General features: G+C 49.6%; 1 protein-coding gene across 46 annotated transcripts in view; it reads right to left on the bottom strand.

The window, feature by feature from the left end:
- The window catches only part of shot (dystonin-like protein short stop), a 109498-nt gene that overhangs the window by 26357 nt on the left and 55365 nt on the right, over window positions 1-27776 (bottom strand). For 27 of the 46 annotated variants that reach the window (XR_012999388.1, XM_031989193.2, XM_031989196.2 and 24 more), the window contains 15 exons: window positions 26844-27123; window positions 25391-25841; window positions 25014-25271; window positions 24324-24897; window positions 24149-24172; window positions 23590-24060; window positions 22300-23505; window positions 22135-22218; window positions 20329-20550; window positions 16292-16407; window positions 6055-16186; window positions 2441-2587; window positions 2008-2231; window positions 1132-1926; window positions 201-1054 (listed from right to left, as the gene is read on the bottom strand). Coding sequence is in view for 45 of the 46 variants with exons in the window: in XM_031989193.2 (XP_031845053.2) it covers window positions 201-1054; window positions 1132-1926; window positions 2008-2231; window positions 2441-2587; window positions 6055-16186; window positions 16292-16407; window positions 20329-20550; window positions 22135-22218; window positions 22300-23505; window positions 23590-24060; window positions 24149-24172; window positions 24324-24897; window positions 25014-25271; window positions 25391-25841; window positions 26844-27123 (15838 nt within the window). In the remaining variant the exon portion in view is untranslated. Of the gene's footprint in view, window positions 1-200; window positions 1055-1131; window positions 1927-2007; window positions 2232-2440; window positions 2588-6054; window positions 16187-16291; window positions 16408-17744; window positions 17926-18954; window positions 19155-20328; window positions 20551-22134; window positions 22219-22299; window positions 23506-23589; window positions 24061-24148; window positions 24173-24323; window positions 24898-25013; window positions 25272-25390; window positions 25842-26843; window positions 27124-27776 lie in introns of those variants that run through there. The other 19 variants (XM_031989199.2, XM_031989203.2, XM_076370718.1 and 16 more) reach the window with 7 other exon arrangements.

Below are 27776 nucleotides of genomic sequence, written 5' to 3'. Positions count from 1 at the left end.
AAAGAGTGAAATGTCAAGGTATCGCTCTGGTGACTTCAATGAGTGGTATGTTATGACACTCCGATGATTTCAATGCGTGACAGTGAAACTATTCGGTCATTTCAATGCGTGCCAGGGCTCAAAACGTTAAGATAAGTCTATCAAGCGATTGAACGACAACGACAGATAGAAGAGAGACAAGAGAAACAATGAAAACGTACCAGGTCTCTTTGTAGGACTGGTGCTACTACGCCGACGAGTTGGACTCTCTGTGCGCTCCCTTAGCAAGCCATCATAGGCGATTCCAAGGTCGTTCACCTTATCCACAGTGTTTCTATAATCGCGATATTCCTTCTGAATGGGTTTCAATTCGTCGACCTGTCGCTTCAATTTCTCCAGGTCAACGGCCACAGGTTCTAACATCTGGACCTTGTTCTCGGTCCTTGTCAGCCAGTCGATCACCTGGTCACGAAGCTTCTCATACGCGGACAGCTGTTCGGCCCTGGATTTGCTGAGCCGTTGTTTCTCGTCGATCAAGTTGTTCACTTCCTTCCACTGGGTTTCCAGAGCTTTGATCTTATCTCTGATCGGAGCGACATCCGTTACGTCTTTCTTGGAGATTAATTTCTTGCCATTGGATATAAGGTCTTCGAAGTTGGGTCTCTGATCCTCCCGCTTGTCCATCAGATTCGCCATTTTGGTCTCGTACTCGGCGACATCCAGTTTACTCAAGTCTCTGGACTCCAGTGCTTCAATCATGTGAGCGTACCAGCTATCGAACTTCGTGGTTTCCACCAAGAAGTCGCCCAATGCTTGTGCAATCTCGTCGAGGAATTCACCGCGACGAAGAGACTTGTCCATCAGCTTCTCGAACCTGCTCTGGACGTCCTTCAATTTGCCTTCTATGTGTTTGGCGATCTTCGCGTTGCTGGAATTAGTCAGAAGATCTTTCGCGCTGGTTGCTACGGCTTCCAGGCTTAAACGGTGACTGTCCAGATCCGCTTGAAGCAGACGCTGGTCCCTCTGTTGTTCCTCCAGCCGCTCCTTCTGCAAACTCGCCGGGCGTTGGATGTTCCTACAAATAAGTAACAGTACACATGTATGTCTGCCCACTTAGATCCTGAATTATTTAACTCTTAGCTCTATACTTACTTGAACTGGCTTTCAATATTGTTCAACCAAAGCACGAGGCTGTCCAAAGCATCCTGAACGCCTTGACTGCGTACCAGAGCCGCGTCTAGCTCCTGGCATTTCTCGGCAATCGCGTTGGTCAGCTGCCTGTACTTGTCTTCCAGAGCTCTAGCAGGTTCTTCCAGTTCATCGACTTCCTTAGGCGTCAACTGTCCGTCCAAGGATCTCAGAAGAGCGTCAACGCTGACCTTCACATTCTCCACTAGGCGTTCGTTAGCAAGCATTTCGTTGTTCAATGCCTTTGCTTTACTCAATTGCTCCTCCACCTGCTTAGGCTCCGCTGCGATCGCCTCGGAAATGGCTCTGTGAACCTTAGGTTCGACTTCCTTCAGCCACCTCCTCGCTTTCTCCAAGGACTCACGGTAATCCCTCTGCCTTCCTCCAACTCCGGACAGTTTATCCGACAAGAGGTTGGCTCTCGACAACAGGTCCTTGTATTGAGCAGTAACGATAGAGACTTCACCCCGCACAGGAGAGTCCTGACTAGATATGGGCTCCTTGTGAGGCAATCTTTGAGGCAAACTGGTACGGAATTCGTTCAGAACGTGCAAGAATTCTTTGCTCTCGTCGACGAACTTTTGCGCAGCCATGGTGATGAATCTCAGGTCAGCTTGATGGGCTATCACGTCGCTGATGAAGTCTCTGGTAGCATCTGTGCTGCTGCTTAGTCTGTTCAAGTCGGACAGGGAGTGCTCCTTCTCTTCCAGGATTCGCCTCGCGCTGTCTAGCCAGTGGGAGAAGGTCGATATCTCGTTCCTACGGAAATAGATTGTTAGAAAATGGGTAAAAATAAACAAACTACATTTGGATGATGGCTTCATCATTCAGGACACTGACTTGAACTTGATCAATTCGTCCCTGGCGGCTATCAGGCGCCTGACCATCCTCTCGGTGCGATCCGTGGCTCTGTCGAACCTCGTTTTCAAAGACCGGCCATTCTTCTCCAAGGTGGACACTTCCTCGCTGGACAACACGTTGCTTCCGGTGAGCACCACTTGACGAATCTGGTCGAGGCACGAGGAGATCGGACGGGCGTGGGCTTCCAGGTCATCTTTGATCTCCTGGAAACATTAGTGTATTAATAAAGGTGTCGTCTAAATCGGTAAAACTACCTATGATTACATACTAATATAATCGATGAAGCAAACTTTCAACTGCGATAGTACGCGATATTATCCGAATAATATTATGAGACGGAGAACAGACGACTCATAGCTGAAGTGTTGCGATCACAGATAAATTCTATAGGTTTCTTAACTTCGATTCGTACCTTCATGGCGTTCATCTGATCCCTAAGCTGATCAACATCCTCCTTCACGTTATCCTGTCCGGCGAGCTTGTCCTCGACCTCGGCGATCCATTGCAGCAGCTTCGAGGAGGTCTCGTCGCATAGCTTGTACTTCTCCTCGACCGCTTGCTACAATGATTTGCAAACAGAACGTTGGTATCGGTCGCTTGTCGGCAATCCAGGGTCGCGATGATTTCGAATGATCAATGACTCAAAGATCCCTTAACTTCTAACGTGCTTCTCTTACGATGTACATGGGAAAGATTTAAAAAAGCCGACCCCTTACCGACGGGTCGGTCGATCTGCAATTGTCATTATTAAAACATAAGTCGAATAAAGGGGGCAATGGGGAGGGGGCGACATGGTAAGCTTATAAACGTATCTCACGCATGCAAACACATACACACACTTTGGAACGTGTAAAACGTAACAACGTTATTTATGTATAAATATAGATATACGTATATGATCTTGCACACCGTCGCCGAAAGATATTTGATCCGTTACAATTACCTCGGTATCGAGATCATCCTCGATCGTTAATCGCGGTTGCAAACGAGAAAATTCATCGTTCCCGAACGGACAAGATCAAGTACATTTACAAGCGACGGCTCGCACGTATACATAAATATGCGTATACGTGTAGATCGGTTAACAAATAAATAAATAAATAAATAAAAAAAAAGAGAAAAAAAACGAAAATAAAAAAAATAAGAACAAAACACAGTTTCAAAAGAACCCAAGGAGGTCTGATTGATCTGGCAGCGAGTAATCGGACTGCATACTCGTCCCGTACGTGGTTTTTGTTCTTGTATGCAGTCGGCAAGCGCAACGATGGAACAACAGAAACGAAGAAGCCGCGCGGTCTCGTCAATTAAGACGCGTTTCTGCAAGCATGTTCACAAACTGAAAAGAAATTACAAAAAGGGCGGGAGAAAAAAAAAACACGATCGCGCGTCGCGAGGCACAATCGAATGAATCTGATAACGTGACAACTGGGGGGTGGACGATGACGAGCAAAAATTACGGATCACAGGTTCTCTGGGGGGATGGTTTGGTTCGGTCGGTGGAATGAGGGGGAGGTATTCGCGCGAGTCTGCTCCGAGGTTCCCGGTGTTCTTTGAAAATGGGAACAGGATCGAGCTAAAAAATAAACATAAAACAACAAGAAGAAGAACAAGAACAAGAAGAAGAAGAAGAACAAGAAGAACGGATTACGAGAACACCTGAAAAAAAGGAAAACTTTCAGTTGACAAAACAACAATTCCGTCGATGCATCTGGTCGAGAAATTAAACAAATGCCCCGGGGTTTCGTGATATAATGCTGTGGCGGTTTCTAATGGGGGTGTTGGTGATGGGGGTACGTGATTGACAAGATGACGGTGCGCGGCGTCGGAAAATGGCGGCCCATTCCGAAGCGGCCCACGACTAGTCGCTGTCGATTCGATCGCTTTTCAATGGCCCGCAATGAAACAGATTAGACTGCGGATTCGATTTGGTTAATCACTCGAGAAGCTTCCAGACAAATCGATATTAACGATGAGCACAAGTTAATTTGCAAGTTTTTTGAATTTGGCGGAACTTCGATGCGCAGTCTAGTCATGATACACGTTAATATATTACTTCTTGTCGTCCAGTTTCGTGCTCCGCTTCGGTAACACGTTTTCCCCATGATCCTTAATGATTCGAAGCGAACGAGCACGATTCACGAACGAACGGATGCGACGACGATACGGTTTCCGAAGGGGAGCACGGAACGTTCGTCGAACCAACGTGCAGATTACAAACAAACGTTATTATTAATAAATACTATGATCGAGTTAGCATTGCCGATGCGATCAGGCGACAAACCGAAGATAGAACTGCGTTTGATGGATCCGCGGGTGTTCGCGAGCTGATCAACGGCGAACGATCGGTCAGAACGCGGTCTCGTCGGTTCGGTCAACGAACCGATCGATCGGTGATTGATTAATGACAGATTCGAGTATTATTAGGCCCCCTGTTACGTGACGAGGTGTGGATGACGTGCGATCCCAATGCGTGTGAGATAAGAGTGCTAGCGAGAAGGGGTGAGAAAGGAGGAGCGTGTCCCACGCGACAGAAGGATCGATCCTGCATTCCTCTGGATCACGACGATCCCTTCGTTTCCCCTTGTGCGCCGTTTCTTGTCCGATTCCCTCCGGTTTCGACCACGCACGTTAATACGACTCTATTCATCGATCTCATTGCAAATTCTTCTCCGACGTAACTACTGACGTTAAAGCAATTAAAAAGGAACTTAACGCGATCGTTCTTCCAAGATGATTAAACGAACCATCCAACTGCGCGATAATAAACGTTACGAGAAAACGATTAGAATGCGCCGTGGCACGCTCCAGGGTGTCTCCATGCAGGATATCACGATGTCGCACGATGACGATGTCGATGTGGTGTACAGATTCTCTGTCGGCTTTACATGTACCGGCTCGCAGGCTACCGGCAAGCGTCGCTCGGTAGTGAACAGTGTGGAGATGAGAGTAGTACGCGAGAGACAACGGGAGTCGGCTATCGTCGCACACGTAGAGCGATAGGCGACGGGATGCATCGGTAAGCGTACAATAAACGTAACGATCCATAACCTTTGGCAAGCGGTTAACGTTAGAATAAAGAAAAAATATTGGATTAGAGTCTGCGATGTGAGAGAAGAGAACAGAAGGTGGCGGAGATGAAAAGAGAAAGGGGGAACGTGTGAGATTAGACGTGAACAAAAAAAGAGTACAAACGGATTGACAAAAAAAAAAGAAAAAAATGGAAAAAAAGAGGTAGCTAGGGGGGATGCTCAGAGGGTTTGACAGGTTGGTGCCCACGAAATGGGGGTGTTCTTTGTGTACGATTTTCTCTTGTATATTCTCGTACGTATTTCTTGAAAAATTGTAAGAGTCTTATATACTGGGAGAGGATACGATGAGTCAAAGAAAAGTATTTGGTTTCAATTGATACGTAGGTATGTCTATCTAAGATACCGATCTATAGATCAAACAATATTCTTAAATGAAATGTAACAGCAATTCGTTCGCAAAATGTCTTTCTTCTACGTATAGCTCAATCCAACAAGCCAGTCGCTATGTAAAAAATAAGGAATGTAAAAATGGGGTAACTACTTTTCTTGATAGCCTGCGGTCTGTTCGATGCTTCGACCCCCCGTATCAACGTGTTAATTACTTTCCGTCGTTATCTTCGATCTTCAGTCTTACCGAATGTACATTCGAATCTTCTCTTCCACTTATAACTCGATAAAAACACTCGCGCCAAACATTATCGTAACAAATAAACTTGTGTCTAACGATAGAACGCATTGTTCTACTCTTGAATAATGGAAAGGGCACCATAAAAATCCTGTATCACGCGCGACGCAGCACAGAAGGACCGCAAACCATCAAGACCAAACTCCAACGGGTATAACATTTCATGTGCACCAATCTAGCAAGCGTCGCATAGTACGACGGAGTGCAAAGAAGGAAATAATAGAAGACGTGGGAGGAAAAATAATAGAAGAAGAAGAAGAAGTAGAAGTAGAAGAAGAAGAAGAAGAGGCAAGAAGAAAGAGTGCCACTTACCCTAGCTTCTGCGGTGAGAATATAACCCTGGTCCAGGGCTTTCGCGAAGTCAAGCCTCTTTCCCGATGGGTCTCCGCAAAGCCTGCCCGCTACAGGATCTACTATCCCGGTGCTTATAGCCTCTAACAAACTAACGACCCTACCGGTCCCGGGCTCTTTGATCACGGTGCCGGACGGATCGATCGAGCCGGCGTCGATCGCCTGCCTCAACGCGACCGGTTCCCGATCTACGGCCGACGCGACACGGAACGGATCGTCGAATGTGCCGGACGCGGAATCGTAAAGCCCGAACTCCAAGGTCTCGATGAAGGACAGGCCGCGTTTCGGGGTGATCAGGAGCTCCGCTTCCAAAGCTTTCGCCAATGGGAACAACCTGGAGGTCTGCGACTCCAAAACATTCCCCTTCTCAGCGTCCATTAAACCCTTCCTAAACGCTTCCGCCAGTTTCACCAGCTTCCTTTTCTTGGTGTCTTTGATCAGCGCCGAATCGGAGTCCACTATACCCAGACCCACAGCTTCTTTCAGCGTCACCAGTTCACCGGTCTTCGGATCGGTCAATTTTCCAGTTTCCACGGACAGTAAACCGGTCTCCAGAACTTCCTCGAACGTCAGGGGCCGCGTGAAGAACACCTCGACGTCGCCGAAGCGTACGAATCGAGGTGTGAGCTTGCCATCGGGGGTTTTAGGGGAGGCTGTGTCGATTGATCCTTTGCTAGATGCGTCGAGGACACCGTTAGCGAGGACACTGTCGATGTTCACGAATCTGCCGGTCTTGGGGTCTCTGACTACGGCAGCCTCGGGGTCCAGAAGGCGGTTCTCTATTGCTTCTTGGACTGTGTACTCTCGTTTGGGCTCGTCCTTGCGCGTGAGGCTTCGCCGGGCTGGCTGATGCGTCAGGGGTTTCTCGAGAGTGACCAGAAGCCCGCGTTCGAGGGCTACGTCGATAGGGTATGCGCGTCTCGTTTTCGAGTCGAGTATCTTGCCATGAGGAACGTCTATCGCGCCGTTTTCAATGCCAGCTAAGATCGACGTGATCTGGCCAGTGGTGGCGTCCTTGAGGGCGGTGGTGTCGGGATCGAGGAGGAATACGTCGAAAGCGCGGGACAGATCAACGGTGTCGTTGCTGCGAGGATCTATGAAGAGTCCCGTTTGGGCTCGATAAAGGTCGCTGGCGACTGCTTCTTCTATGCTCATGGGAAGCTTCGAGGGCACCACGTGTCCTCTCTTCAGGGCTTCTTTCAGGTCGATTGGTCCCTCGGGGAGAGCGTTGTAGGTGCCTCGAGTGTCGTCGATTACCCCTGAAGAGACAGCGTCGGGAAGTGGTACGTACTTTTCTGTTCGAACGTCTCTGACGATCGACGAGAGGGGGTCGATCAGCTCGGACCTGCAAGCTTCCGACAATGTCAGCTTTCTGTTCGTTGACGGATGAGTGAACTTGCCAGTGGTGGGTTCGTAGATGTTCATTGTGATCGCCTGGTGGAGACTGAACTCGGTTGTCTCGATGTCCACTATCAGACCCAGTTGGAGAGCTAGGCTTAGGGACACTGATCTGTTGGCACCTGGTTCCTTGAACATTCCTGACCTCCTGTCGATCACGCCAGCTCGGCAGGTTTCCGCCAGCGAGAGCAACCTGTCCGCTCGCCTGTCCCAGTAACAAGGTAACGTGGGACTCACCAGACAGTTCCTCATTGCTTCGTGCAGTGTGACCGACCTTCCAGTACTTGGATCTGTGATTTTGCCGGTCTGCTCGTCGTAGAGTCCCTGGTGGATTGCTCTCTGCAGAGACACCGCTGCTCTATGATCTACAATCAAGCCAGCTTCGTAAGCTTCCTGCAAGGACATGTCGGAGTCAGCTGTGACGTTCACTTGACCGGAGGAGCCATCGATGTAGCCTGTCTTTATAGCTTCCATTAAGGATATCCTCTCTCTGAAGCCGCTCCTTCCATCTTTCACAGTGACGGAATCAGCGTCTATTAAGTTCCTTTGTATAGCTTCCAGTAGACTTAAGTAGACGCCGGACTGAGGATCTAGGAACATGTTGGTGCGTTCATCGAGGATTCCTTTAGATATAGCCTCGCTGAATGTCATGGGTCTCCTTGCTTCCAAGAGCAAACCGTGCTCCAACGCTTCTCTGAAATCTACTCGCTTACCTTTCGCATTGGTCACTGTACCAGTCTTAGGGTCGACGATCAGTTCTTTGATGGCTTTGTCAAACGTGATCGCCTTGCCATCAGCTTGACGGACAACTACAGCGGTACTAGGATCTATAACACCTGCCTTGATAGCTCTATCGGTTGGCAGCTTCTCTCTGGTCTCGGGAACAATGAAACGACCAGTTGTTGGCTCATAGAGACCCTTGAACACTGCTTCTGGGAGAGAGATCTTCCTCTTCGCAGGAACTATTAAGCCCCTATCCAGAGCATCGGTGAGGGACAAAGGTGTACTGGTAGAGGGATCGATAGCTGTACCTGTCTTAGGGTCGATCAGACCTTGCTTTATGGCTTCGCCAAGGGAGATGATTTCGCTGTTCTTCGGATCCTTCACCGAAGGACTGTCTTTAGCTATCAGGCCAATCTCCAGCGCCTTCTCGAGAGTGTAACTAGCGCCGTCTATGTCGAAAGTGCCTTTCTGGGGATCGTAGGTCTGATGAGCGAGGGCTTCCTGCAGGGACCAAGGTTTCACCGTGCTGAGGATGAATCCTTTTTCGTGTGCGACGTCTAGTGTCATAGTGTGCGGAGAGATTAAGACTCCTTTCTCGAGGTCGATCAACTGCGCCTCTTCAGCGTCTTGCAAGGCCAGTACTCTGTCGTTTCTGTCATCCCTTACAACAGTAGTCTCTCCGTCCACGTAACCGGTCATCAGAGCTTCCTTCAAAGTAGTCTCGTCACCTGTAGTGGGATTGGCAACCAGGCCAGTAGTTGGGCAATAATATTCTTGAACAATCGTATCGATCAGAGAAGGAACGAATCCAGTAGTTGCTATGATACCTCTCTTTAAGGCCACGTTCAAAGGAAGCGACTCACCGGTCTTGGTGTCTCGTAATCGACCAGCTCGCGAATCCAATAATTTCGACTCACCCAGAGCTTCCTCCAGGGACAAGAATGTACCTGCTTTAGTGTCCTCGCATTCACTGATAAACGCGTCTATCAATCCCCTGCGTACGCTCTCTTCGACGTCTATCGCCTGGCCAGTTAGAGTGTCTAGAATCATTCCGCTAGCCTCGTCGTACAGACCTTTCCTAATAACAGCTTCCAATGAAATTGGTTTCCGAGATTTAGGAGCAACCAATCCTTTAGCGAATGCTTCTTCCACGTCAACTTTTCCTCCGGACTCGAGAATTTCTTGAAGAGACTGAACCTCGTCGTTCACCGGGTCCCTGAGGGTGATCGAGCTACAATCTATCAGACCTGCGTCTATAGCATCGTTCAACTTCAGCACACGGTTCGTAACTGGATCGCGGACTTCACAGGTTTCTGGATCTAATAAACCTTCTTCGACTGCCTCGCGCAAGGTTAAACCTTCTTGTCCCGGTGCTAGAAGGATCGGTGGTTGATCGACTGGGGGTTCTTGTTTGATCAGACCTAGTTTTATTGCCTCGAAGAACGGGATCTTCTTGCCTGTCTTAGGGTCTACCATGTATCCCAAGTTCCTGTCTACTAAGGGCTTGGAAATCGCTTCTCGAAGAGAGACGAATCTATCCCCGGTTTTGCACGACAGGTCCTTGACCATGACTTGATCTGGATCCAGCATTCCTAGGTACATGACAAAGTCGTTGAATGGAACTATGTCTCCTGTTTCGGGGTCCACGAATTTCTCTTTTTCTAAGTCGTAAGCTCCTCGAACAACAAGGTCCGCGGCTGTTAAACTGGGAGTAACTTCAATGAGGAATCTTGTTCCTTTCCCAGTGTCCAATTCGGACTCTTGCTCGTAGTCTTTCTCGGTGACTGATTCTTCAGGCTCTTCTGAAGTGTCTGTGACATCGTCCGGTTGTTTCTGTAATTTTTCATTAATGATTGGATCTTCTGGTTTCGAGGCTTGTTCAAGATTTTCTGGTCGAATACTTGCTTTTGCAGATTTCTCCTGGACAGGTGATTCTTTTTCCTGTGTCTGAGGTTCTGAGTCCTGCCTTGGCATCTCTCCCTGAGTTTGTAGTGTCCCTTCTCTTTGTACAGAAGTCTGCGACTTGTCTTCTTCTTCCACTGGCCGCTTTGAAGGTTCCTCCGCTTGTTTTTCTTGGATTTTCATCTTCTCTTCTTTTGGCAGCTCTCTCGGTGATAGCTCTTCGGGTTCTTTTGATTCAATTCGCTTCATTGATGGTTCCTCGTGTTCTTTGGATTGAATTTGTTGTTTTGTTGACGGTTCCTCGTGTTCTTTGGATTTAATTTGTTGTTTTGTTGATGGTTCTTCGAGTTCCTTGGATTCAGCTTGCTGTTTCAGTGGTGGTTTCTCAGGTTCTTCGGGCTCCAATTGTTGCTTCAAGGATTCTTCTGGTTCCTTTGATTCCACTTGTTCTACCGACAATTCTTTGGGTTCTTTAGGTTCATCTTGTCTCTTCAACGAGGATTCTATAGGTTCATCTTGTCTCTTCAACGAGGATTCTACAGGTTCATCTTGTTTCTTCAACGAGGATTCTATAGGTTCATCTTGTTTCTTCAACGAGGATTCTATAGGTTCATCTTGTCTCTTCAACGAGGATTCTGTAGGTTCATCCTGTCTCTTCAACGAAGATTCTATAGGTTCATCTTGTTTCTTCAACGAGGATTCTATAGGTTCATCTTGTCTCTTCAACGAGGACTCTATAGGTTCATCTTGTCTCTTCAACGAGGAATCTATAGGTTCTTTTGATTCAACTGGCTTCGCTGAAGCTTCATCAGGTTCTTTTGATTCAACTTGCTTTACTAAAGACTCCTCTGGTTCCTTTGATTCAACCTGCTTCACGAAAGGTTGTTCAGATTCTTTTGATTCAGGCGATTGCTTTAATCCTTTCACTTTTCCTTCTTCACCTTGCCCTATCGCAGACTTTTCCTCTGTTTCCTCCTTATCCTTAATCGTTAATTGTCTGGCTGGTTGCTCTGGTGCCAATGGTTTCTTCTGTATCTCAGTAACCGACGAAACTTTCTGTTCTCCAGTCGGTCGAGATACAATTCCAACCCCTTCTGTTTGCTTACTAGATTCCTTAATCTTATCCTTGCTCGCAGAAGCATCGCGAACCGCATCGTACACCGCTTTCCCAGCGAGAACTGGAGCAGCCACAACAGCCAATAATCCCAATTTCGCTGCTTGCTTCAAGGACACACCTCCGAGCCCTTCAGAACTCTTTGTCTTCCCTGTCACAGGATCTATCATTCCTCTAGCAACTGCTTCTTTGGTAGTCACAGCCTCGGCAGTCTTAGTGTCATAAATCACAGTGTTAGGATCCACCAGTCCAACCTCCATCGCTTCGGCAAGCGTGTAAGGCTTCTTTGTGTCTGGGTCCACGAATCTCTCCGCTTCTTCATCATAAATTTGACTAATCTGTTCGGTCGCAGTGTTGCTAGCATCGTCAGGCTGATCAGAAGGAGCATCCAAGAGACCATTTTCAATAGCTTGTTGAATAGGCATGGCGACTCCTGTCGAAGGGTTGGTGTAAGTACCAGCAGCGACGTCCAGAAGACCATTCTGAAGCGCTTCGTCGAACGCCATTTTGATATCCTTCGTGGTGAACTCTTCCCGCCGCTCCGACTCATCTTTGACTATGCCTCTGCGTCTGGCTTCTTCTATGCTCATCTTCTCCCCGGTCTCAATGTTCCTTATTTCGGAAGCGTTGACTAACTCGTAACCAGATAGAATACCCAAGGTTCTCGTGGTGACAGTGTGGTACGAAGTGACAGTTTGGGTGATGCCACTGGTAGTAATCGTCGCAGTGGCGGTGGTAGTTGGTGGTTTCACTACTAGCAGACCTGATTCAATGGCTTCTAAGATTGGCACGGGGGTTCCCGTGGTAGGGTGGACGAAGACTCCCTTTTCTCTGTCGATCAAACCAGCTTCCAAGGCCTTCGTTACTTCCATGCTGTCACAGGCAACCGGACCAGGCAAGGACATTATAAAGTTACCTTTAATAGCGTCTTCGAGGGGCAAACGTTCGTCCGTGATGGGGTGCTTTATCTCTCTTCCACTTGCGTCTATAAGGCCCCTTTCCAAGGCCACGGTGAACGTCATTCCGGCAGGTGGGATTTGTTCTTCGCCCTTCTCCGAGTCGGCGAACACATTGCTCTCGACAGCTTTCATCAAGCTGACGCTACCTCCCTCGCTGGTCTTTATCAACGATCTTTCTGGGTCCACCAAATTACTGTCGATGGCGTTACGCAGAGTGTCCGTGCGTCCGTCTGAACAGGTTAATTTCGATAGAGGATCGACGATCTCGCAAAGAATAGCTTCCCTAAGGGTTAACCGTGCTCCGGTTTCAGGATGGACTACCTTGCCTTCTTCAGGGTCTAGCAGGCCCTGTTTGTACAAACCTGGAATTGAGAGACTCTTTGCTAAAGGCACCAAGACATCTGCACTCTCCGGGTCCAAGATTCCACGCTCAACGGCTTCACCGATAGTCAGCACGTCTCCTCTTTGAGGATCGACAATCTTCCCCGACGCGGCATCTATCTTCTTGCTCTTAATGGCTGCCGACAGGCTGACTGGTATACCATCCTCTACTCCCATGTTTTCGGCGAGAATTTCCGCTGTCTCCGCATCTATCAGACCTGTGTCTAAAGCTTCTTTCGTCTTCATCACTCTCTTCCTCATCTTCTGAAGCACTATCGGTTTGGCTTCGTCGTCCAACTCGGACACTACTGCCTTACCAATAGTAACTTTGAATTTCGATTCAAAGCTAGCCTTCCCTGGTTTTAAATCTTCATCGGCTTCTCCTTCTGCTCTGGATACCGAGTGCTCTTCGCTGGTTGCCGCCGTTGGCGAGGAATCAGCGACAGAATCCATCATGGACGTGGATCCTAAGGCAGAATCGAATTCAGAAACAGATGCAGAGGTGGTAGGTTTACCCGTTATCTCTTCTTGTTCGGCATACTGTGCTTCCTCTCTCAGAAACCGTTCGATTTCTGTTTGCTGGGATAGAGATGTTTCTGTGATGGGAGACGAGGATGTCACCGGTACCAACGGCGAGCCGAGAACGGACACTATACCAAACTTTGCCGCGTCTAGTAGCGATATCTTTCTGTTATCGTCTACGTTGTACTCTGCCGTCTCTACGTTCACTATTCCACGTTGTACAGCCTCAGCTATACCTACATCCTTTCCGGTAACTGGGTCCTTGACTATTACTACTTCAGATGGCAGCATACCTTCGGACAACGCTGACAAAAGTTCACTGGACTTTCCTGTTTCCGTAGATATGACTAACGCAGTACTGGGATCGTAGATCAGACCCTTGGATACTCTCACTGGATCAGGTATTGCGTGACTAGCTTCGTTGATCTTGATCTCCAGCGGCCTCGACGGGTCGTCCTGTCTTGTCAGCTCCAGTTTGTCAGGCTCGCCGGAGAGTTTAGTGATTTTTAGTAGCCTGTGCAGAGAGTTTTCGCTATCCGGATGTTTGTCATCGAAAATTATCAAGCCTTTGGAGATGGCTTCCTTCATGGTTATCTTCTCAGGATACGTGTAGTGTCCTGTAGAGTCCAGGATATTCTTTTCCAGGCTCCTCAATAGGGACACTTTTCTGCCATTGTTCGAATCGATCACGAAACTGGAATTAGGATCTATTATTCGCAGCTTCACACACTCTTCAAATGACACTAGCCTGTCTGTTCCAGGTATTATGAAAAGACCTGTAGTTGGGTCGAATAATTTTCTCTCGATCGCTTCGGATAGAGACCATCCGTCCGTTGGTAATTCGTATACTCTTCTCTCTGCTGAAGAATGATCTTCCTTGGACACTACCTCCACTTTAGAGTCAGTAATCATCTCCCGATCCTCTTCGACATCCTTCTGTGACCTGGACCACGAGGGTTTCAACGAGTTCTCCTCTGCACCGGATGATACGCTTTCAATTGAATTGTCTCTAATGTTGATCACAGTAGTGCCCTTCACCTGCGAGGAGGAAATCACTCTATCCTTGGTGATGATGGTCGTGGTGGTGCCAATAGCTCTAGGAATATTGTCTTTTTTCGATTCTTCATAAGAATCTTCAACCTCCATCCACCTATCTACGGAGGGACTACGACCCTTTTCATTCGCTGGTCTCTTGTCCTCCTTATCCGCATCTTCTAGATGGACTTCCTTGACTTTGGTCACGGTTTGGGTAGTCACAGTCACGTTCAGCAAGCCTGTCAGCAAAGCTGCACCGTCGGACGTAATCAGGCCTCGTTTTATCGAATTTTCGAGGGACACTGGCCTCTTTGTTCTCGGATCCAGAAGTAGACCAGTCTTGGGATCGAGAAGTTCAGAGAATACAGCCTCTAGGAGAGTGATCTCTCTGCCTTCTTCAATGATTCCTATCCCTCTGTTCAACATTTCCGACACTTCCGGTCGCACGAAGCCCAGTTCCTCAGCTTCAGCTAGCGAAACTGTTTCTCCGGTGTTGGGGTCTACGATATAGCTACCGCCAGCTTTAGAGCTGATAAGACCCTTCAGCAAAGCAGCGTTAAGGCTGACGAACTCTCCAGTCAATGGATCCTTGAATCCGTCAATATCGAATATAGTCTTTTGCGCCAAAGAAGTGACTAGCCCCTTCTCAACGGCCTCGGAAAGAGCAAGCTCAGACTCGGAATTAGTGTCCCTGTACGTAGCCTTTTCAGGGTCTATCAATCCGCGATTCAACGCCTCGGACAGTGTAACAGCCTCGCCCGTTCTCGCGTCGACGATCGAGTTCAACCGATCGCCGTCCAACACTCCCCTCTGTATCGCCTCTGTAACGGTTAACTTCGTTCTGTGCGCGGGACTGGTGATCCTGCCACTCTCGTCGATGATCTCCGAATCCTTGCAGTCCTTCAAGGTCATAGGCTTAACGATCAACTTCCTCCTGCGCGCTTCCTTCAACGACAGCTTCTCCATGGTCAAGCCGTGCATGTACTTTCCAGTTTTGGGGTTCACGATGCCGAGTTTAATGGCGTCCAGAAGCGTCACCTTGGTGTCGTTCCTGGCGTCGACGATCTCTCTCGCGGTAGGGTCGAGGATCCCCTTCTCCACGGCCTGGTCGAGCGCGTAGCTCTCGCCGGTGACGCGGTCGAGAACGCGACCGAGCGTCTCGTCAACCAGACCCTGGGAAATGGCATCGGACAGGGGTAACGCGTTCCTCTTCACGGTGACAACTACGTCGAGCTTGGCCAGGTAGCCCCTAGCGTGCGCCTCCTCAACCGACAGCCTCTCTCCGTCCTCGGTGACTAGCTCACCGGTCCGCGGGTCCAACGCAGACCTCTGGCGACCGTCGCCGCGTGGTTCGTCCCTTATCATCGCATCGGCTACGCTAACCGCGTGGTTCGCGGGCGGTACGGTGGCGGTCTGACTGTAAGTTACCTTCGCTCTGTCCCCGGCGGCGCCGTCCGTTCTCTCCGCGTCGCATAGCTCGCGCTGGATCGCCTCGAGCAAGGACACCGGCCGTCCCTCCTCGTCGAAGCCGCACGGGCCCAACAGGCGGTCCGCGAGCCGCGTGTCGATCATCTTCTCGCGCGCCGCCTCCTCGATCGTGACGGTCTTACGGCCGTCCCTCGAGCACACTATCCTACCCTTCCTAACGTCCAAGATCCTAAGACTGATCGCTTCGCCCACCGTCAACACGTTCCCCGTCCTCGGATCTACGATACCCCTAGCCTCGATCACGTTCTCGGTACCTACACCCTCCTCCGACCGTTCTATCCTCTTTACGCTCCTAATCTCGCTAAAGTGCACGCCGCTGCTGCCCGCGCTAGCACTGCTCGTACGCGACCAACTCGACTCGTCGCGCTCCTCGCTACGTTCCTCGCGTTTCTCGTGCTGGAGCTTCTCTTTCTCGAGATCCTGATGATCCCTGTCGGAGTGCAGCGCTGTGGGGCTGCCATCCTGGACCAGACGCGAGCCCTCCTGCGAACTGGAACGGCGCACCGTGTCCGAGAGGATCGTCTCGGTTCGCTCGGTGCGCTCTGTCCTTTCGTGGCGCTCTAGGCTGTACCTGCAAGAGATTTGTGGGCTTTTATTGTAAAGTATATTGCTGTTATCGGTGTTGTGTACTGGTATATAGGGTTCGATCGCGTAATACGTGTCTGGGTTCACTTACTGAGACTGCGTGTAGTGGGTTGTCGTGGATGTGTACCGTTCCTCGCAGCTGCTGCTCTCGTAGATGTTGAACTCAGTGCGGAACGTTCTCAGCGGCCTTTGCTCCTGAAGAGCACGCTGAAATCGTAATAACGATTGGATTAGGACTCTGTTGGAACTGGAATTTAATGGGTCGTCCAGTTTCGAAGTAAAGCGTGTCGCTAGTTAAAGCGTCGAAATGTTCGTGTTATGCGAGAATTTATCGGAATACCGGTACAATTTAATACGTCTGTCAACCCTTGTCTTGTGGTTTATTCGCTTAGATCCGCATCGGTTAATAAGTGTCACGAAACAGGGAAGGCACATTCCATATTCATCGCAATGTAAAATCTTCCACTACAGAGCTAATCTTGCCGTGTATCACGCACACGCCAACTATCAATAAAAAAACGATTAAAGTCGATAAAGATCGCGTCGTAAAGTTCTGAGCGGACTCTTAAATTCCGAAAGGCCGCGGTTTCCACCTGATAATGGGAAACTCGAGGCTCTAATTATCGCGAGTCCGCATTTAGAAGGATCGAGTTCAGCTGCTGACACGGTTGGCAAGAAATTGGGAAAGAATCCAAACTTGGTTAAGCGGATCCGCGGAGGTGTGTTGCGTTTCACGCGTCCGACCTCGATGAATTTCTACGACTGAGCACGTTACGGGCCGCGGAAGGTAACGCGGGCCTTGGCTGCACCCTCAATTACAGGACCGAACTTTCCGCTAATTAGAACCGCGAAATAGGATCCGAACACGGTACCGGATAACAACATCGCGGAACAACCGTTAATCACCGGTTACCGGTGCAACATTTTCGGTAATCGGCGAGTCACGCGACCAGTGTTAACACTTTACCCGACACCGGTGATTTAACAGCCCTTCCGAATTCTATAGTCGGCACTCAAGGATTTGTTCAAGACAGTTTTCGATCGCAGTGATATTTCACCGAACCGAGGAGAATAGCGCTGACACAAATTTATTAGTCATTTCGTATAAAGCGACATGTTTCAAAACAACCTAGTACACCTAATGCAACTAGACCATCGCCGCTTATAAGATGTCACGAGCGATTTTGGAATAAAAATATCTCAACGTGCGTGACACGTCTTTCCAACGCAAGAGGCGAGTACACCTCTATCGAGAAAGCGCCAACACTACTCAAAATGAATGTCTCATGCGTGTAATACTTTCTCAAGAAAATTACTAGAATAAGTTCATCGAGCATTGCCAAGAATCTGATCGCGATACGCGAGCCGCTGTACGAGTCCATTGAACGAACTCCGACGGAAATAGTGGAATCGCTTCGGCAATTGCAAAACAAATCCGTAACGAGCTATTCCGACCTATGATACAGTCCAGCGGCCGACCAAGATAAGGAATCGCGAGGCACGATCGATTCCGTGGAAAACAAGCCGCAACACGCAGACATTACCGCGTTCACGAGCCTGTTATCGAGCGTCATCGCGCGATCGGCGCCGAGCCCCGTCCAATCAGTCCTCGACGATTGCAAAACCAGAACGGATTAACGCACGCCGGACGTCCCGAAGAATCACAGAGCAGTCGCGTCCAGTTCGCCTCGCGGGCATGGTCCCGAGCGTTTCCCGCGGGATCGCGACGCTCGATCGCTGCCTGACGACTGAGTTGGCAAGAAGCCTCCCCAGTCGGCGACGAATCATTCCCGACGCGTTATAGCCGGGCTCTTTTTTTAGCAACGCGGCCGACCGCTTTCTTCGTCGACGACGACGACGACGACGACGCCGCTGCACCGTATACTTTTTACGACCAGAAATTCCGCGGTGGCGAACGCGTGAAAGCCGCTCGTACGCAACGAATTACGGCCGGTGTAAAATTAAGGACGGCGTAATCGATGACTAACGCGCCGGCACGTGCTCCCGTCGAGATCGTACACGTGACGGTGACTGAGACTTTGTCACTGGAGTCGCATCCGATAGACTACAGGGACGTTTCCAAATGTATTGTGTTTCGGGTACTTTGAACGGCGTTGCAACGAGTTTCTCGAGCCGAGAAGCAGATGGGACAGTTCGTGGAACGACGGATCTTTGGGACGATAACAATTCGAATAATGTTTTGTTGTTAGAGTCCGAGAGTATTTAGAATAGTATGTTAATGTCTAGAATCATTTCAAGTCTCGAGATCTTTCGATACTCGGTGGTATCGGGTAATCGAGATTCTTTCTGGTGGAACGTTCGACTTGGTAACGAGGTTGCACAGGGATTAAGAGAAACATTATGAAACATGTCGCACAGTGGATTCAACAATTCCGCCATCTTTCTTAACATTATCCGTGGTATCACGTGCTCCAGAAATTTCTCAAAGGATCCAAAACATCGGAAGAGACACTGGAAGAAGAGCTTTCGGTCCTCGCGATGCTCAACGGTATCCTCGTACTGTCCACCAACGTGTGTCCAACGGAAAAAGAGTACGCACATCCGATCGATCGGAAAGCCAAGGGAAAGGAAAGAATAAAGACACTGCAACGTCGACGAACCGAAAAGAGGCCGTCGAGATAGAAATTCTAGAAACGTGCGAGGATCGATGCGTGCCTGGCCAGTTTCTAGCATTCTGTTCACCGGAATCCTACGTGGACGTCGCGTCCCAGTTTCAGCGAGGTGTCCTCGTACCTTTCGCACGATCCTGATCTCAGGCATCACGGACGTGGTCCTGGAGGACACTAAACCGGGATCCGTGCGCATCGCGCGTGACGATTACCGGAAACCGTAAGGAAAACGCGGCCGGCGCTTGACACCGACCGGCTCTCGTCAAGAAAAACAGCACGCACGCCTAACTCGGGGCCAGCTGCGAACTGCGGCCGGCCGCGTTCTGCGCCGTCGCCTCCTCTCCTCTTTCCCGTTTCGCTAGAGAGAGGAGGGCCTCCCTCTCGCAGCGCGGCGCGTATCGATTCCGACGGGGCGGGAAGAACGAAACTTCGAGATCGTGTTTTTCGTGCGCGATTACAGGCTTTACACTCGAAACTCGCCCTTTCGCAGGTCAAATTCAAACTGCCAAGTAAACGTTCAGCGAAGCTTCTATGTCGAAACGGTTGTCCTAATAAAGCAGGAATGAGAAGTTCGAGATTCTTCGTAAAGATTACTCTGGTATCTTTCTTGTGCTTCGTATATCCAAGAAAATTCGATTCGTTCGTCGCGTTACCAAGGAAATTAATGTTTGACTTGACATAAAAAATGGTCCCGCCCATGTTTGGGTGACGTGGCAGTCAAGTGACAAACGAACGCGAGCATATTGACTACTAATGTAAGGGTTCACGATTATTTTTAGAATCGAGGACTAATGCACGTTGTTTCGTGTGGTCCTTTATATGCAAAATATTGCGCCCCGCCGGTGCTGGACGTCAACGTCAACTGCGCGATAAGAGTGGGCGGAAGGACGACGGCGCGGCAGCGAGCGGTGTCACCGCCAATTTTGTTCGCGTACGCGCGAACAATTAACATTTCGCGCGACGGATACGTCGCCTGCAGGCAACCACGGCCTTGCGGGACCCGTTACGGCTCAGTCGGCCGAGATTCTTTGCCTTTTTTGCGACCGGAGCATTCCGATTTTACATAACGAGTAGACGTCTGATGGGTTTCTTTCCCCGTTTCTGCGTAACTTTTACCGACACGTCAAGTTATATATGTTTTACTCGGAACACCGTGGTATTCGCTTTAATTGGTGCTTATTAACCCTGTTGCAGTCATCGGGTATCTTTAGACCGAATCGTGCCATCACTTTTTCAGTATTGTCAAGTTTGTCTAGTCATTTTCAGATTAGCCGAGTTCTCGGATCGTCGAGAATGATCGTGGGATTGTTGAAAGTAAACGTTAATAGATGTACGCGCTAATCGAGCGACGTAGCATTGAAATTTGAGAAGATCGAGAAATCGGAGTTCATCCCATTCTGTAATTGTCTCGTTTAAGACGAGAACAATTCAACCTTGGATCTGGACGAACCTCCAGTTAGACCTTGAAAAATTGAAGGATCGAAAGAAGACGACTCACCTGCAGAGAAGCGTCCTCGGGATGCAGCGCGGCCATCTGGCTGACCCGGTCTTGCAGTATGTTCACCAGGGTGGTGTACTTCTTGTTCAGGTTGTCCAGGTCCCTGGCGACGTCGTCCGTAGTCGACGCGTACTCCCGTCGTGGTTTCTTGACGGACGCGTCCAGCGACGGGCATAGATCTTCCAACTGTTCCTTGAACGCTCGAAGCCTCTGACCGTAGATCTAGGGGTTTCGGTTAGGCCCGTTACGGTTAGAGGATAAGTATTAGATATCGCCTGTGCGTCGCTACCCGTCTACACCCACAGCGAATTCCCTAAGGTGTGCGCACCCCACGGTGCGGAAGCGAACGGCCTAAGTCAGCCGAGGACGATAATCATTGGGGAACGGACTTAGCTACTTCAAGCCTCCCTTCATCGGTTAATCGAACCGGGACCAGACAAGCTATGAAATCCCGAACCGTGTCAGCGTTCAAGCGCCTCGAGTGTTAACGTGAACCGCGGAGACCTAGGGCCAAGCTGGACGAATCATCTTGTCACCTAGGAAGATTCTAGGAACTAGTCAAGACCAGGATGATGCTAACGGACTGCCACGAGAATCTGTGATGTGTTGCGTGTCACTTATTCTTTGGTAGTAGTGATGAATAGAAGCAATTATTAATTATTAGGTATAACACTCCTTGCGTTATACTGTCGTCTAGTTATTTCTATTATTTTATTAGTTTCATTATATTGGAATTACTTTTATGCAATGAAACCGTGGCAGTCAACTTGTTAAAGGTTAGAGTTTCCCTTGAGCGGTTCACAAGTTATTCTTACTCCTAGAATCGTCCTGTACAGTGTTCGAAGAGGCTCCGTGTATAATAAGAACGATCGGCGATCCGTGCCTTCGGGTGTCCATTAAAAGGAGAACGTGCGGAACAGTTAGAAGCGACTCGGGAGGAGTGTAAAGAGCTCGTGCACGGTAGCCGAGTGTTGAAGCGAGTGAGATGCGGATTACAAGCGTTCGTCGCGCGCCGATCGTTCAGTGGTACACGGCTCGAAGGGATCCGGTCCGATCACAGAGAGTTTGCGGGTGGGTGAACCGTTAGCGTTAGCCTGGTGTTTTCGCTCCTATGTGCAGCGACTACGTTATCAAGCGGTCCAAGCGATATGTAGTTCCGGTGACGGAAAGCGGAGAGGAAATAAACAATAGCGATACATCCTTGTTCCCTGGAAACAATAATCAAGACCCAGCCAGGGCCTAGACCACGTTACTGGAGCATCGCACGTGCCCTGGACGTGCGAGTCGCTCGCAATCATCCTGCCGATAAAGCCCATTGTGGAGGAAAGACCCGGCGAAGAAAGGAGTTGCTATCGATGATGGCTGCGAGGTAGGTAGAGTGTCCAACGTGGGCGATAGCGGCGACAGTGACAACAGTAGCAGCGCACCAGTTCCCTAGCGTGATCCGGGGACGGTTCACGCGTCGAGTCGAGCAGCAAAGTCCAAAACGGGTACGCCATTTCGCCGACGACGTGACAGCAGTCCTCGCTGCGTAACCTCGCGAATCTAGCAGTTTGGGGATAGACTTCACGGGCAATGGGACGTGACGGTACAGAAGGAGGACGCGTTTCGAGGAGCCGCGACGCGATACGGAAACGCGATACAATTATCTAGAGGAACGTAACATGGACTCACGCAACATCCCATTCACGCAAGCGTTCATACAGTAAGCTAAGAGGCTACCTAAGGCTACCTAATAGGCCAGCTAAGCCTGCCTAAGGCTTGCGAAGTATACCCAGTCGCGAACTGCGTCGCGTCTCATCTCACCTTTCCCTCGCGGATCAAGCGACCGCCGGTCACGTTTACCGCCTCGATCGCCGGCGCGCGTTCCACCACTCTGTTCAGTAGATTCTACAACCCAACGACCAGGTAGTCAGTAGAAGAATCGACTCGAATATTCTAGGATAATCGTAGTGTATCCCTAGTCGTTACCTTCGCGTTCTCCACCTCCAGTTTACCGTACGACTCGTCGACAAAGTCGACTTCGTTGCGATAAGCGTGCTCCATTTGCTGAGCTAAACTGTAGGCCGCCTCCGCGCTGCGCATTCTGTCCACCAATTGGCTGCACACGTTCGTCCATCTAGCGTTCAATCGGTTCACTTCGGCGTCCAGCCTGTCCATGTCCGTGTGAGGACCGCGATGGCTGGGCCTCGACTTTTCTACAAGACGCCTGGTGTTGTGCGCGTCTTCGTTTAGCTGATCCATCGCACTCTGTTGCTGAGAAATCGCGTTCTGGAGAATCCTCAGGTCCTCCAATACGTTTTGCAGACCTTTGATGTCGGATGGCAGCTCGTCAAACGAGGCTAGCTTCACCTCAAACTCGGAGATTATGTTGGTATTCTCTTCCAGACTAGACAACAAGATTTCAATGCACTTGAGCCGTTCCACGTATAGATTGCTGACGTTCCAGATGTGATTCCACTTGGTGGTCACCGCATCCAGTTTGTTCCTCATGGCGGGGGTCTTCAGGGTGATGCCTCTGAATGTTTGTTGAACCCTGTCGAGGTCGGGTGCCAATCGACGAAGGCTCTGCTCATAGTCCTTGTGCTGCAGCACTAAATGTTCAAGGCTGTCTAGGTCTCTAGGTAGTGGCGCGACTATGCGTGTATTTAGAATTCTTTCAGCTTCGTCCAGTGCTTGCTGCAAAGCAGACACTTGCTCGTTGAAGATGCGTCCCGCGTTCTTTGACTCCTCCTCCGCTCTAGCTCGTTTCTCCAGCTCATCGAACAGCTTGTTCACGTCAGCCATTTCTCTCTTCAGCCGCCTCAGTTGAGGATCAGCCGGGTCTCCCTCGGACAGCAATTTCTCAGCGTCCTCATTCAAAGCTTTTCTAATGGCTGTTCGCTGATCCTGGCCCATGGCCAAGAACTGCGGCAGATCCCAGCCTTTCACTACTTTAATTGTCGCGAATATCATGTTCTGTCTCAATCGCAACTGTTTACGTTGCCAAAGCGCGACGCTTCTGTCGTACTGCCGTCGCAATCTCTCCGCTGCGTCCAGTGCCTCTTTGTCCGGTGGCTGGAGAGCGAAGCATACGCCGGGCACCGGCGATTCCACGCCCTCCTGGTTCTTCACGCGCCACTTTATACGTCCGGAGTTGTCATATAAGGTGCATTGTTCTCCTTTCTCGATTGACATCTGAAAAATAAGCCAATTAAATCACAATTGATTTCACTCGGCAGAGAACAATCGACGGACAGGTTGCTAAATTGTTCAACTTACGTTCACTTGCTTGTAGCTGCACACACAGGTGACCTGCATCGGCCGAGTCACGGGCTGCCGGCGCTGCTTCATGGGTACTACGTCCTTCGCCTGTTCAACCAGCTTCTGCACGTGGTCACCGTAGCTGTTCAACTCTTCGCGAAGCTCTTGCATACCTTTCAGCAGACGTTCACCCTCATCCAGGAAGAAATCGGATTGGGAATAAATGGTGTTCAAGGTTTCGTCTCGTTTAGAGATCCACTGTTCCGCTTGCTGGATGTCCCGGAAGAATTGTTGGCTCTGGGCGGCGTGCTTCAGATGCACCTCCAAACAGAGGGTCAACTGAAGCAGCCAGGCCCACTGACTCTGCATTGCAGACATGTATGCTTCGATGGTCTTCGCAGCAGGATGATGCTGAAGAACCAAAGCCTCGCCGCGGTCTTGGACCGCAGAGAATTGGATCTCTCGTTTCTCCAGATCGCTCATCAGGGACTGAAAATCATTTTTAATAGGACGTTAAATGCTGCTCATCTGTTTCGTGGGTTCCGTACTTATTAGTCTTATAAGAGCACGGGTTTACCTCCAAACCGGATCCATATGTACGCTTGGAAAAAGATGAGAATGTTAACCAGTTTGATCTTTAGTGAACAGTGTACGTAGAAAGTAAAAGTGGAGGATTTTGGAAACACATTTAAATGTTTATTCAAGGACTACGCATCAGAAGTTACAAGGTTAAACACAGAATAGTCAAGTACCTCGTAATACTGCTCGATGGATTGCAAAGTTCTGCTCTTGTCACTCCAGTCCCTGGTTACCTCTATCTCCTCTTTGGAGCTCAACCAGACTAGCTCGCCAGTAGCTGACTGAATGAAATCATGCAACGTGTCCAAATCTGATAGCCTCTTATTAGAGGCAGACAACAATTCCGAGTAGAGTTTCTGGAGAACAGCTAAATGCTGGCTATACAACGTCAACTCCTCTCCATGGAAGTGGTTCTTGGCCTGCACGCATCTGTCCACTTTGGGATGGAACTGTTCAATGTTCTTGTGTTCTCTCTGATGAACGTCCAGCTCATTCTGCACGCCCGGCAAGTCTGAACCATAATCCGCGTCCTGGAGCTGCTTGATCTTAGCCTTGCACCAGTCGATGCAATCGTGCAACGCGCGGAAATGAGGATTGGTGTCGACCAGTCGTGTTTCGTGGACGGTCGTACGATGCTTGGTGACCACACGCTCCTCTACCGGGAAAGACACGGCCGCCAGTGGCTGCACCAAGCGTTTGTGGAGAAGGGATCGCAGCGCGACCCATCGTTGGTGCAGCTTCTGAACTCTGGAATGGAGAAGAAAAAGGTTAACATCAATATACAACTATAACAAGTCTCTAGCTAGTTCTACATCAAACGTGGACCATCTTCATTATAACTTTGCACATTGGCTATGTCGTACCTTTTATGAAGCTCGGCCGCTTGACTGTATCGCCCTTCTGTAAGGGTGTGCACGTCCGTGAAGATATTCTGAATCTGTATCTCAGTGTTTCGTATGTCCTGCTCGAGAAGGTCCCCGGCGTGTTTCGCCTCAAGGGGATGAAGCCGATCGAGCCGTCTCGCTTCGTCCTCCACGCGTCTCTCAAGCTCCTCCAAACGGTTGTCGGTCGTCTTCATCTCCCTGTGAACTTTCTCGGCTAGTCGTTGCAGTCGTTCGAGTCTGCAGCCAAGAAAATAAACAGTAAATCCCACCAGTACCCAATAGCAACGACAACTAGAACTACTAAATTCCACAGAGAAATCACAACTTAATCGCTACTTAAAGAGAATCCCTCTGACCGTTTAATTTCGTCTATGATCGCCTGCTCTCTTTCCTGATGCAGCATCATCAAACGGTTCCAGTTCTTCTCTATAACGTCGATGTGCAACTCGGGCTCCATGTCCACTTCGCCGACAGCCTCGAAGTACTTCTGCAAATCCCTGAATATGTGGGACAGCCTCTGTTTGTCCCGATAACGAGGCGGCACCTCCTCGTTCTTGAACTTCGCGCTGTCGGCGGCGAGTTTCTTCATCTCGATCAGGGTCGGCGGGAACGCCCGTTCCTGCATCAGGCTCATCTTCTCGCGGATCCATTGGTGGAGGGAGCTGGTCAGCTCACGGTACTCGGCGGATCGCCTTTGAGCGTCGGCGTCGTACAGAGGATGGATCGCTGGCGGCTCCGGGAACACGTCGTAGAGCGAAGAAATGTACGTTATCAAGGACTTCTCGTCCGGCTCTGGAGTGTCCACATCTAGGAGGAGAATCAACGTAAATTAGAAGCTTCTTGGCTGGTTCTAAGTATCTATCGAATCCGCTTCCTCCGTGGCTTTCAGTTTCTTTTCGGGAGATTCGATTAATATCTAAGGCAGGATACGAAGTGGCAGACGAAGAAGGAAGTTTTTATACTTGATTCTATAATTGCAAGTGAGCCTCCGTTCATGGGAGTCCACAGAATTGTTCTAAGCAAAGGAAAATTACAGTTATTCAAGCGACAACTGTGCAACTCGCGAATGAAGCCTCGAAATTTCAGTTGCCCAGGTTTTGCTCCATACTCCGAAATCCTTATTCCTCTCCAAGATTTCCATAATTTTCGAGGTCGACCCGACGGAAACCCGAACCGGGACTCACCGCCGATTAAGAAGCAAACGAGCAAGAGTTCAACCCGATCACGGTCACGCTCGCGCTACGTCATTTCCGTTACCCCAAAAAAAAAGGGGGGAGAAAAAAATGGAACGACACACTCGGCCGCTTTATCGCGCCGACGAGAAAAACCGGAGCGGAGGCGAGCGAGCGGGCGGGCGTCACGGTCCGAGCGACAAACGGAAACGGCCGGAGCACACACGACGTGTCCGACCATCCCGTATATAGAGGAAAAAGAAAGGGGAACGGGAGCCGGGACGGGAAAACGCAGCGAGAAGGAAACTAGCGTCGCGTCGCGCGCCACTAGCGGGCATTAGAAATCTGAACGTGTCAGGGAAAAGGAAAGAAAAGGGGAAGTGAAAGAGGAAACGAAAGACGGAACAAGAAAAGAGAACATCAAGGGGAAAGAGGAAAGAGGAAAGGAAAACAAAGAAAGGGGAAAGAAAAGGGCACCGGGACGCCAAAGAAAAATACAGAAGGAAATTAAAGGGAAAGTTGAAGGTACAGTAAAGAAAGAGGCAGGAGAGAGGAGTAGGAAAGAGGAAAGAAAGAGCAGGAAAGGGTGAGAAGAAAGCGAGTACTAGGAAGGTCCGATCGATCGAGTAGGCATTACCTTCGGGATCGAGAAGCCTCGTAACGCCATACTCGCGCTCCGCGACGTGGAAGACCCGGTCGAGCCGCTCTCGCGGTTGACTGGTACGAGCGCCTCTCCAATCGACCAGGTCTGGCCTGTTCCTGTGTATCAGCGCGCTGAACGCCAGACCATCCCTCCAGGACCCGGTGAAATCGGTCACGCGTACGCCAGGATAACGCGCTGTCGATCGTCTCGCCCATCTCAGCAGCGCCTCGCGGGCTGTCACGTTTGGTTCTTGACCCACTACTATGTCCGATATCTGTGGAACAAGGAAAAACACATTGCACATCGTTGGCTGATCCTCTTCGGCTACCTTCTACTCGCCGAACGCGTCTGCAACTGTTCGCAGATCGCCATTTCCATAGATTCTCCGATGAAAATGGGAATAAAGATCTCATTCGGCAAATAGAAGGCATCCCGATAACAATCGAACGAAAGCATCGGTTATCGCTGTGTAAATGTAAACCGCACAAATTGCATTTCACGTGCAATTAGTCTCGACACGGTGATACTTTTTTTTTTAATTCTCTGGTACTTGGTTCGCCCTTCGAAGTTCTCGCTACTCCAGCCCTCAAGTCACTTCACCGTCGTCCCCGTTCCCCAGCTTTCATTCAAACCAACTCACCCTGGCGGGTACTTATATTTATTTAGTCTGAAGAATACTCCAAGGAAAAATTCCTTGCTGCCGGGAAAGTCGAGAGGACTTTCGCGCTTCGCCCGAATAAACTAGCACCCTTGTAACGTTCTTATTACATCGACGCGAGTATGGATGTCAGGGAAATCATTGACTAGGGTGTTAAAAAAGCAGTTCGACTTCTCCTTTCTTAGCTTGCCTGTCTATTTTACGAAGCACTGCAATTTCTACTAGTCGTCGATTCTCAGTTTCCCTGATTACTTGACGGATGACACAGG

This window comes from Nomia melanderi, chromosome 9, assembly GCF_051020985.1.
Source record: "Nomia melanderi isolate GNS246 chromosome 9, iyNomMela1, whole genome shotgun sequence".
In the NCBI taxonomy this organism is placed as follows: domain Eukaryota; kingdom Metazoa; phylum Arthropoda; class Insecta; order Hymenoptera; family Halictidae; genus Nomia; species Nomia melanderi.
The sequence above is the reverse complement of the archived record's forward strand: the minus strand, read 5'-3'. Positions and strand labels throughout refer to the sequence as shown.